This window comes from Palaemon carinicauda, chromosome 8 (genome assembly GCF_036898095.1).
Source record: "Palaemon carinicauda isolate YSFRI2023 chromosome 8, ASM3689809v2, whole genome shotgun sequence".
In the NCBI taxonomy this organism is placed as follows: Eukaryota; Metazoa; Arthropoda; class Malacostraca; order Decapoda; family Palaemonidae; genus Palaemon; species Palaemon carinicauda.
The window spans coordinates 26,225,110-26,237,609 of record NC_090732.1 but is presented as its reverse complement, the minus strand read 5'-3'; the positions used below and the strand labels follow the sequence as shown (position 1 = coordinate 26,237,609).

General features: G+C 41.7%; 2 protein-coding genes across 2 annotated transcripts; one reads left to right on the top strand and one right to left on the bottom strand.

Annotated features, from left to right (window-relative positions):
- The first annotated feature begins 5,417 nt into the window (after positions 1-5,417).
- Positions 5,418-6,170, top strand: LOC137645147 (uncharacterized). Its single transcript, XM_068377978.1, has 2 exons — positions 5,418-5,534; positions 5,643-6,170. Exons 1-2 carry the CDS (start codon positions 5,418-5,420, stop codon positions 6,168-6,170), a joined length of 645 nt encoding a protein of 214 aa, XP_068234079.1.
- An 842-nt stretch (positions 6,171-7,012) lies between these two features.
- Positions 7,013-8,200, bottom strand: LOC137645146 (mucin-13-like). The gene is made up of 3 exons (XM_068377977.1): positions 7,887-8,200; positions 7,628-7,746; positions 7,013-7,461 (listed from the first exon to the last, which is right to left on the bottom strand). Exons 1-3 carry the CDS (start codon positions 8,198-8,200, stop codon positions 7,013-7,015), a joined length of 882 nt encoding a protein of 293 aa, XP_068234078.1.
- Between the last annotated feature and the right edge of the window lie 4,300 nt (positions 8,201-12,500).

Genomic DNA, 12,500 nt, shown 5'->3' with positions numbered 1-12,500 from the left:
GAGGAGGGTGGCCTTGGAGTTGTTGAGGGCAATGTCTTTACAACTGAGGGATTAGCAGGATATCCTACATGCTTGCCACTCTGGATCTTTTTGTCGGGGTTCTGCCAAGGCATTGTAAGTCAATACTTGGTGAATGGCAGTCAGTATATTTCTTCACACGGCATCGGCAATGGGATTCATATTCCAAGGGACGTGTTGAAGGGTGCAATTGTACTAAGCCACGTCAAAGAGAGATGTTGACATTGATGGCTGGACTGTCAAATGAAGACATACACCAGAAGCTTGTGGTCCAGGAAAATAACAAAGGGATTACCTTCTAAGAAGTGGTGAAAGTGATGGACAGCCAAGTGCACTGCCAGCAATTAGCGGTCGAAGGTAGGGTAGTCAGATTCCACCTTGGACAGTTTTCTACTGAATAAGGCCAATGGGAGAGGTGAGCAATTGACCACCTGCTCGAATACTGCACCATTAGCGATGTTGTTGGCATCAGTAGAGAGAAAGAAAGGGGGACGTGTCTCGGGAAATGTGGGAGCACCAGCAGTTAATGAGTCATTCTTTGCATTGCAGAAGGCTGCCTCTTCAAGGGGACCCCACTTCACGTCTTTTGGATTGACCTTCAGAGAGGCATAGAGGGGGAAGGAGTGGAGGCGAAGACTGGCAAGAAACAGTGTTAACAATTGATGATGTCCAAGAATTCTTGCAGTGATTTGATGGTCGAGGGCCTGGCGAGTTTCTGAATGGGTGCTAGTTCTCAGGAAGGGTGTGGACTCCTTCAGGAGTGATACGGTGTCCTAAGAACGATACTTCATTGGAGACAAAGGTACACTTATCATTCCAGACTACAAGACCGTTCTGTTGTAGGTGGTTGAAAACTATGCACAGATCATGGGTGAAATAAGTATGTCGTCCATATAACATACACAGAACGAACGTCCCCTATGATGCCATCCATGAGGCGTTAAAAAGTGGCCCCACTATTAGGAAGGCCAAAAAAGGAGTAGATAAAGTTGTATATACTAAAAAGGGTGGTGATGGTGGTCTTGGGGTCGAATGTGAAAAAAAAATCTTCGCTTTGTGCAAGTACAATTTCACGTTGGTGATGTTTGGGAGGAGTTAGGGATTTGGTTCTGTCTGTATGTTCAGACACCTATGATCCTCACATGGATGCCAAAGCCCTCTTTCCTCAGGAAGATGTATGACGGTGATGACCAAAGGCTTGAGGCATTTTGGGAAAGGCTCATTTCTTTCATTTCGAAAAACTTTTGTTTAGCAGCTGCCAAACGATCCAGGCCAGACTCCTGTATCTAGCGAACAATGTGGGCCCTGTTGTCTTGATGTGGTGATAAAAACTATATTTAGCGGGAACTGTGAGAGTTTGGCGAAGTTCAGGAATGAAGACTTTCAGGTTTGATTTGATGAGGTGGGCGTAAGCATCCATGGGTTCCCTAATTTAGAGAGTGAGGTCGGAGGAGATGGCAAGAAGAGGTCGACATGTAAGAGTCTGCGTTGACTAACTGCTGGTATGCAACATCAACCAGGAGGTGGAAATGATAGAAGAAATCTGCACCGAGGGTTGGCAATGTGACATCAGCAACAAGAAACTTCCAATGATATTTAGTACTTTTTAATGATAATATGATGGTCTCATATCCGTGGATGGAGATCGAATATCCATTGGCAGCTACTAGCCGGATGTTGGCAGTCTTAAAAAGACTATGTTGTGTCCTGGATAGTGGCCTGGGTAAAAGAGAACGGAAAGCACCCGTGTTTACCAAAACTCTCTGGCCTATACCTGCATCATGTAAAAAGAAAGGATTAGTGACAAGTGAGGCCACTACCATAAACGATAGCCTACTTACACGTTTCATGGCCGTTGACATCCGTTCGCACATTTCTTAGCAGTAGCCCCAAATCTGGAGTGTTAGTAGCATAACTGTGGCTGATTGGTGTCCGTAAGAGGCTTTAGAGGTCGTTGGTTGGAGTGTAAGCAAGTGGTGACTTACCTGGGTGGAAGAGAGCTTTGTCGCGGCTTCAGCACATCATGGGGTGAGCATTTGTATCCTACCTCATCTACATTAGCTTTGGTCGATGTCAGCAGGCTTAAACTGACTACGTCGTGTCCTGGAGAGTGGCCTTGGTAAAATAGAATGGCAAGCATCCCTGTTTACCAAAACTCTCTGGCCTGTACCTGTATCATGTAAAAAGAAAAGATTAGTGAGAGGGGAGGCCACTACCATAAGTGATGGCCTACTTATACGTGTCTTGGCCATTGATGACCATTCGCACATTTCTTCGCAGAAGCTCCAAATCTGGAGTGGCAATAGCATAACTATGGCCGAATGGCATCAGTGAGTGGTTGCAGAGATCGTTGGTTGGAGTGTGAGCGAGTGGTGGCTTATGGGGGTGGAAGACAGCTTTGTCGCTGCTTTGGCACGTCACGGGTGAGCATTTGTGTCCTATTGCATTCACATCAGCTTTGGTCAATGTTGAATAGTTGTCCTCTTTATCATGATTGCAGGTTTTCATAGAGGTATTGGACGTGGTAAAATGGGTTTTAGGACAGTTGCGTCCCGGACATTCGCGTACCGGGCATTTGCGTCCCGGACATTTGCGTACCTGGACATTTGCGTCCCTGGACATTTGTGTACCTGGACATCTGTGTCCCTGGACATTTGTGTACCTAGATTATTTTCAAATATTATTAACCTACATATGAAAAAGCAATTATTAAGAGATGAAAGAAATAGATTTGATGGAATTGTAATTTTATTTTGTTTAATAGGGGTATTACAAGTTGAACAGGTAATTCAGAATGTATGAATATACATTTTAAGAAATTATTCTTGTTTTCAGGAGAATATTTTTCCTATAGTGGAATTGCAGTTTTATATTTTGTTTAAAAGTAATAGCAATCAAAGATTAAAAAACAAAGAAATTAAAGGTTAAACAAATAATTCAAAATGTATGGATATTGTGACCTATCCCTCTTAAGAAATTTATCTTGTCTTCAGGAGAATATGTATCCAAGAATCCGTTCTGAGCTGCAATCTCAAAGTCTGTTAACAAAGATTTTGGATTAAGTGGCGGTTTAAGTTGCAATAAATATGTGAAAAGTCGAATATACACTTCCTTTGTCTTTCCAGGGAGGAGGGCAAAAACTCTGGAAATACTAAATGAGCTCTCTTGTGTATGGATACAATATAGTTGATAAAATATTAATGGACTGATTTTAAAAGTACCATCTGCTGCTCAGTTAGGAGACTTTGCTATATCTTCTAAGCCGTTATCCATTGCAAAGATCAGTATTCAGTTCTCATGTTCGATGCCAGAACCAAAGGGCAAGGAACTTTTCCCCAGTCGCGAGAAAAAAGTAGGATTCCGGAATCTCAAAATGATTTATTTGCCGTGGGATATGTGCCTTTTGTCTCCATCGACGTATATTTCTTCCCCTTGATGAAAAACTAGGCAGTTTTGAAATGAAATACTCATCTTCATTAGCGATCGTTTCTCCGATAAGACTTCTTGATGGTTCATACGTTGACACTGAAGTATTTTTCAACTGGGACATAGCTTCTTGTGCTTTGACTTCTGCAGCTGAGGAGCCATGACTATACTCATTGTGGCATGCTGTAACTACGTCGTTCACTATATGAATTCTTGCTTTGCAAGATCGCACTACACACCTCCAGTATGTTTTTGTTTCATCAGAGTTTTTCTTATGATAGTGGTAGCTGTAATTTTCATTGTCCAGAAATATTTTTCCACCGGTGTTAGATTTCCGGAACTTAGCCATGTGTTCCGAGTTTCGAAATATATAAAATCCTAATACCAATAGATGTTTATGTTACACACTGCTGGCGACAACTAGAATTGCTAGATTATTTTTCTCCTGCTTTAGAAAAGATTTTTTTTTTTATTTCTGGTAAACTACCTTTCAGCTTGTTTAAAGTTACTAAAGGTATTAATGAGTGAATTTCAATACCAAACAATTCTTTGGTTTATATATAAAGGTAAGGTGTAACTAAGGAGAGAGAGAGAGAGAGAGAGAGAGAGAGAGAGAGAGAGAGAGAGAGAGAGAGAGAGAGAGATTTTAAAATATGGTAAATTCAAAATATTTCGGATACTTATATGTCCAGGAGAGAGAGAGAGAGAGAGAGAGAGAGAGAGAGAGAGAGAGAGAGAGAGAGAGAGAGAGAGAGCGAGAGAGAGAGAGAGAGAGAGAGAGAGAGAGAGAGAGAGAGAGAGAGATTTTAAAATATGGTAAATTAAAAATATTTCGGATACTTATATGTCCAGGTACACAAATGTTCAGGGACACAATTGTCCCGGTACACAAATGTCCAGGTATGCAAATGTCCGGGGACGCAAATGTCCCAGTACGCAAATGTCCGGGACGCAAATGTCCGGTACGCAAATGTCTGGTCATCAGATACTTCATGGGCAAAATATCAATATTGGGTATTGCAGTGCCTACAGTTTCGGGAAAGTATCATACTCAGCGGGCAGGAAGTTGGTTCACCTCCCAAGGTGAGCTATCTGCGGAGTGTTGCAGACGATCGATATTGATAATTTCCTTGACAGCGAGTGATGCCTTTCGGTCCCCTAAAGATTGTTTAGACAGTTGAAAAGGTTTGCTATAAGGGTGGCTGGTGATAGTGAGTACTGCTCCAGTAGGTATGTTTTAAGGGTGTAGTATGCTATTGAGGTGAGCCCTCGGTCACAAAGCCAATCTGAGACTTCTGGGAAATTTCCTCTAGCAGTACCGCGAGAACATAGTCTACATTTGTGCTTGAATGAGTTGCACCATTAAATGGAAATTGGACCTTGTTGCGCTGAAACCAGGTGAATGTCTTTGTACTGACGAGGGGTGGTAGTTTCATGGGTGTGGCATTTATAGAAGAGTCAGGGTTGGAGGGCAGCATCATCAAATAGTAAGACATAGCAGTGAGGGGGAAGTCTGGAGGGAGCTGGTCCTGCAGGGATCACCAATGTTGCAAGTGGGCCATTAGGTTATAACGGAAAGGTGAGGTGACTGCAACTGACTTCATTTCACCCATTATGCCACCCTGACATGACTTTTGGCCATGAATTTGTCGTGGCAAGTCGGGCCATTTTTGGGCACAAACTAGGAGGCTCCCGTACTGTTCATGGCTAGTTCACGCATAGTTCATGATGAGTTCACGACAAGTTCATGAATAGTTCACGAATACGTGCCCATTCATGTCCACATTGACATGAACTGGCATGACGAGTTCCCGCATAGTTTGCGAATAGTTTGCGCATAGTTTACGCACTTCTCGCATTGGCACGACAAGTTTCCGCAATTCGAATGGTGTCATGCTGACTTTGCCACACCATATAAAAATGGGGCCTCTCCAACCCTTGGTCATTTTTGGATTGGCTTTGGAAGAGACAACATGCTTACTGTCAGAGACACAATTGCAAAGAGGAGAAGATTCCTATACATGGCAGATGCTCTAGCCATTGTTGAAGAGCAGCAGAAATGGCTGGCAGAGGCAGAAGAGCAAGAAAAGGCAACCCCACCTCGAAGAAAGACACAAAGGAAAGTGTGGGTCAAGAAATGGTTAACCAGAAGGCACGAGTTTGGACAGTATGACAGTCTACTGACTGAACTCCACAAGGAAAATCAAAGGGGCTATAAGAATTACCTCAGAAACATAGCTGACCTGTTCCAAGAGACTGTTGAGAAGTTAACCCCTCGCCTCCAGAAGCAGTCTACTTTCATGAGGGAACCATTTCAAGTTGGACTCAAGCTGGCTGCCACCCTCCGCTTATTAGCTACTGGAAATTCTGATCAAAGTTTGCAGTACGGCTTCAGGGTTGAAGCAAGTACCATCTGCAAGTTGATACCCGAGGTGTGTAAAGCCATCATCACGGTCTACAAGGACAAAGTGTTGCGCTGCCTCAAAACTGAAGAGGAGTGGAAGGAAGTTGCTGCCAGGTTAAGCTCCAGATGGAATTACCACAAATGTCTGGGGGCTGTGGACGGCAAGCACATCGCCATAATGAAACCCCCCAATGCTGGCTCTTACTACTACAACTACAAGGGCTTCCACAGCATTGTACTAATGGCAGTTGCAGATACTAACTACAAGTTTATCTATGTGGATGTTGGGGCAGAAGGTTATGCATCGGATGGAGGAACATAGAGTAACTGTTCCCTGCATGATGCCGTAGAAGAGAAAAGAGCTGGAGTGCCTCAACCAGAACTACTCCCTAATGATGACCAGCCAGTGCCCTACCAATTCGTAGGGGATGACGCCTTTGCTCTCTAAACCTGGATGATGAAACCATTCTCCCATCGGTCATAAGTCCTACGAGAATGCATATATAGCTACAGTTTGTCTCGTGCCCGACATGTCGTAGAGAATGCCTTTGGAATTTTGTGTCAAAGGTTCCGTTGCTTCTTGACGACAATGCATAAGCACCCCGACACCATCAACCTGATCACCATGTGCGCCTGTGTCCTGCACAACCTCATCCTCATCAGATACCCACACGCAATTTCAGAAGTGAACCGCGAAGATCCGGACACATAAGATCTGTTCCCTGGTGGATGGAGGACTGAGCGACACCTGCAGGGACTGCTGTCTCTAACCGGCCATCATACTCAGAAGGATACAAAGGATCAGCGAGACTACCTATCATATTACTACATGTCCCCTGCTGGTGCTGCCCCTTGGTAAGAAAGAATGGTAGTAGCTCCATGAGCTGCATCCACTGTTGTTCCATTTTTTAAATGAAAGAAACGCTTATTTTTCATGTGTGTTTTTGTTGCCCTTTATTTTTTAGTTTCTTTTTCTTTCCTTTTAGTTTTTTGTTTTTTTATTTTTTTTTTCGTTTTCGTTTTTCTTTCACTTTATTCTAAGGTTAAAGAGAAAAACAAGTGTTTTGACATAAGAAAGCATTTCATTAACATGAAAACAGCAAACATCAAATATGTGTAAGTATCACAGTCCAATTATTTACAAATATTTAGAAATGTCTCATCTCAGTCAGTGTCCTTGCTGGTTGTGGTACCGCTGTGTGGGGATACCCAATGGACTGGTAGTGTGTTGAGTACCTTGGAGGTGTAGAGGGATGAGGGTGGAATGCCCTCTCCTTGGTTGTTCTCGACGGACCCCGGGGTCAGGACCAGGAAGCTGAGTGGTGTCACAGGTGTCTTGTATGTGGCTGACAGTGAAGACACTGAAGGTGTTGGTGAAGGAGCCTGAACAAGGGTGGCTGACGATACCGAAGTTGTTGGTGAAGGATTCTGGACAAGGGGGGCTGACGGGGCAAGTGGAATCCCTGGTTGCCACTCCGTTGTACAGGCCCAGGAGGACTGGCCTGAAGACTGTAGTGACTGGGGTGGCATCCACGTTACAGGTGATGGCAGACTGGCAGTAGGTTGCTGCTGAGGCTGCTGCTGCTGCTGCTTTGGCGGTGCCTGCAAAGTTGCTGGTTGAAGTTGATGCCAGAACTACTGCTGCTGAGGGGGCTGCTAAGGTTGCTGCGCTGTGGGCCTGGCCAGGTCATGAGTGGTTGTTGATGTTGCTGCTGGAAGTGCTGTCACTGCTGCCTGTAGCGGTGTACAAGGTTTAGGCAGTCTATCTGGAATTCATGCCTTTAGTCCTCCGGGATGGCATACATGTGGCCTTCCAGCAGGCATCAAAAATCGTGTACGATCTTGTGCTGGCCGGTGTACGAGTAGTTGGGCGCCAAGGATTCTGCTTTGGAGATGATCTGAAACATACAAACATTGTAACAATTTAGTACAGCATTCCAATGCAACATATTGCACATGCCATGTCAAAAGCAATGGATGAAACTGGAATACAATCTGCATGTAGACATTGGGATTCTCACCTCTTGCACTACATTACTGAGGTCGCTGTGGGTCACCCAGGGTGTCGGCTTTTGTGGTGGCTGTCTGTGTTGATGGTGGGCTGGACCGCTTCCCCTTGTCCTTGCCCTTCCCGGTACTAGTAGATGCTTGGCTGTGGGAACCTGTGGACCTTACTTCATCATCGTCTCCGTCGCTGACAGTCACTGCAGCTAACTCTGGGACAGCAATCTGCTCACTGGGGTGTGTCTCTCCCCGAATGATGTGTTGTATCAGGAAACTCCAGGTCTCAATGATCTGGTCATCATGGGCACTCCTTTGGGGCTGGTCAGCTCCATTCTTCTTCTCCTTCATAATCTTCCCCACCCTGGTTCTCAAGCTCTCATAATGCTTCTTGCGTTAGGCACCAGTGGCAGGAGGCTCCAGCTGCTCTCCAAGTCGGTCTCACTGGCTGTTCTTGGCCGCCACGTTGAGCCACTCCTTGTGCTTCTTGTCATACAGCCAGGGGTTCTCCTTCACAAGGTCGGCCAACCTAAACTCGGTGTCCTCTGCCCAGCGGTATTCAGGGATTTCTTTCTTGGACACCCGGACCCTCTTCTTCTGCTTTCTCGTCCTCATTGGATGGCTGTCTCTAGCATTCGATTGGATCCTGCTGTGTCTCCTGGATCACGATATCGAGACTTGATATAGATGACTGAGGAGAATTATCTCTATCAGCAGTCTCTGACTCTGGCCTGTGGGCTTCTGGCCTTCTGAATCTACCTTTTGTCAGCTTGGTTTTAGGCATGTCTCTTCGCTGGTGACCTCTGGAATGGCGAGCAATGTCCAGGAAGCTCTATATATACCACCACACCAACGCGAGCGCCACTGTCACGTAGTAGTCATGAACTGCTCGTGAACTGTTTGTGAACTGATTGTGAACTGCTCGTACCATGCGCAAACTGTTTGTGAAGTGTGTAAACTAGTCGTGAACTGCTCCTGCCATCAATGCGTGAAGTAAAGGTGACCATGTCAGTGGTAAGGCACGGCCCCGCTGCGACGTGCATATTCGTGAACATGTCATCAACTACTCATGAAGTCGACGAGAGCTGTTCGTGAATTATTTGTGGCAGTCCGTGACAGTTGTGGCATGGCACGCATTGCCATGCACGGGCACGCATCCTCCCGCATCTTCTCGACGAGGTCACGACGAGTTCATGAACAGTTTGCACACAGTTCACGACCCAGTCGTGAAATTTTGTCGTGACCAAAATTTTGAACATTTAAAAATTCTTGTCACGACATGCCACGATGTGACGACAGATTTGCGTACACTCCACGCCAGTTTATGACTAGTTTGCACATTGGCCCGACTCGAGTAGTGCCAATGCAAGCCACAAATTCGTGCAAGTGTCAGGGTGGCATAAAAGTGAGACTATGTACTTTAGGTTTCATGTAAAAATGTCACAAAAACGGAAACAGCCATATTCATGTAAAGCATGCTTAAATATTTTCTGTTAATAGTGAGGTGGAGAGTTAAATATGTAAAAAAATGGAAATACCATTACGATACAGTGTACGAGCGTGTGTGTGGCATGTGTAGTACAAAGTGTATGTTTTCATCCACAGCAACATATAACTGGTTTACTTCATAATAATGGATGTGCATATTATATATTAACACTTTTTCTTGTAAAAGGCCTCTCCCACAGACATTCTATGGCAAAGGAAAACTGCAAATCAGAGCATAAGACTAACGTTTCAAGTTAAGTATTGGCCATCAATGTTTGCATATATTCAAACGTGTCGTTTTTCTTTTGGTGATGCTAATATAGGACCTCTTTAGCTATACAAATATCAACATTGGTATTACTGCTATGAGTTACATTTTATAAGAGAGTATCACCGAGAATAAGTTATACACAAGCACACATGATATAAAGAAACGTTGATTGACTAGTATCTCCTCGCATCCGGACCGCTGATTGGTAGAGTGAATGATAGAACCGTACTATATTGTTAACGTCTCTCGTCTCTATTCATAATAAATACAAACATAAAATCATAAACCATTACTAAACACAAATAGTTCTCGTATTTAATCAAAATAGTGAGGATTACGCTTCCTCGCGGGTAACGAATAAAAGTTAATGTTAGGAAACAGGAATTTCGATCAACTTCCCATTTGAATTTTGGGCTAATATTTCTCAAGGACAGATATGGATAGTTCTTCAACCATGTGATGATTATTATTAAAAAAAAAAAAAAACGAGAATTTCGAAGATAAACCCCTTGTATAATGAATGGCTCATATATAATCTAAATTTTAAAAAAAAATGTGGAAATGTTAAATATTACTAAAACTAAATCTTAATTTCGACCATAGAGTACTCTCACACTGAAGTCCTTTTTAAATCCAAGGCAATATTTTCTTCATAAGGATAGGATAAAATCACTTTTATCACCAAAAGGGGAAAATTAACAATCATTGAATCTATTTTCATTAATGAAGGTAACTGAAAAAAGAGAAAACCAAGATGATGAAGAATAACTGTTACTAAAAGAATATCCCGATGAAAACATGGACATGTTATAAGAAATCCTAATGCAGAAAGAAAAGTTAAGGAATTGTGATTTTAGGAAAATATTGGTAAACCATTTTGAGGTTGTTTGGGTATATGGAAAAGTGAAGGATGTGGAAAGGGTACATAATTCAAAAGTCTTGAATAAAAAAATAAGCTAAGAAAGAGGCTGGTAGAAACACGTGGAGAAGGAAGAGGGTTAAATCCAATATATACAGCCCAATATAGCATTTAATACGTATTTGAATTATATCCTGTTGACATTATGTTTAGGAGACTTTTCTTTTTAATGCTTATCAAAGTATAAACATGGAGTATTCATTGTCTCTCATTTTCATTTTGCCATTCTCTACTGATGGGGAAACGATACTCTCATCTTTCTTCCATCTGTCATTGTGGGCGTATAAAATTTTCTCACAGTAAAAAGCCCACATTCTCTGGCATTTATTTTCTTCACGCTTCTCTCACCCTATGTTAATCATAATATGCATCACTAATCAGGTATTTGCATAATTAAAGATTTGAAAAAGAATTCTGAATAACTTGACAAGAAAGACGACTACTACGGATATCAATAGACCCTTATATTATTACAGTATTATTATTATTATTATTATTATTATTATTATTATTATTATTATTATTATTATTATTATTATTATTATTATTATTACTTCCCAAACTACAGCCCTATTTGGAAAAGCAGGATTGTACAGGCTCAAGGGCTCCAACAGGGAAAATAGCCCGGTGAGGAGAGGAAATTTAGAAAAATAAGATATTTCAAGATGAGTAACATTAAATCAAATATCTCCTATATAAACTATAAAAACTAAATAAATTGTGTAAATCCTTCGGTAATCCCTTATTTTGTGAACAGTTGTAGGTCTACCTATCCTTCAAACTTTTACCACTCCATACTCTCTACCTCCCATTTTGTTGCCTTAAACTTTACTAACGCTAAAACATTTTCTCCTCTCAGACCATATGTATGACTTCTGTAGACCAGACTATGTGATAATACCTTTGTTTTCAAGTGATTTGATAGTTTAATATCAGAACCTTTTAGTAAAATTAATTGTACGTCTTCTTTTGGTGATGTAACATCTTCCAAATCTTTTTTTTTTCTTTTTTTTTTCTTTTTTACTCTGGACTTCTTTTTTTATATTATGTCGCATTACCAGTTCATCTCATTTGCTTTTCAACGTTTTCTCTGGGAATTCGACCCGCTATGTTTCTTCACCTTTTGAATTTTGTTGCCTACATTTACTAGTATAACGGAATACGGAAAGGGATTATTTGCCAACTTAGTTTGCAAGTTGTTTCTTCTCTTTTGGTAGGTGGTGCAGTTACAGACAGAAGGGAAAATCTTTCTCGATTCCTGAAAAAAAAAATCACAAGTTTGTTTTTCAAAATACGTCCCAGAGCCATAGAAGAGTAAAATTAACACACTACACATCCTGTGTTTACTTTTCAGTTTCTATTTGTTTTCCCGAGTACCCCGAGTATATCCCTTAAAAGACTGGAATTTGAGATTTTGAACTCAACTCTTTGAAAAGTAGTGAAGTTTTTTTTTTTTATTATTTCTTTTATTTGACACTTTCATATAGAAGTAAAAAAAATAAAAAGTTTTGCTTTTCTATTTCAAGTAAAATTGTAGATGACATTTAAAAATTGGCTTAATTTAGTCATAAGTGTAATCAATGAATTTTACATCCCAATGCTATACACAAAATTAACTACGCACTGCAGAAATCTGTTTGGTTTTTTCATTATATTAAATACTTTGATTAGGAATATGTTAGGTTTTTAACATGAACAAGCGTTGTAAATTGAAGTAAATTGGTCATTTTGTTCATTTCTAAAATGAATTAAGGACAGTTAAAATGTAATCGATCAACCGTTATAGTCCTGATGAAGACTCACGTGAAAACAATATGAACAAAAAGTAACTCGAAACATGTAACGTTCCATCCATATACCAGGTCACTTCCCCCAATTTTGGGGGGTAGCCGACATCAACAAAGAAACAAAACAAAAAGGGGACTACTCTCTACGTTCCTCCAGCCTAACCAGGGACTCAGCCGAGTTCAGCT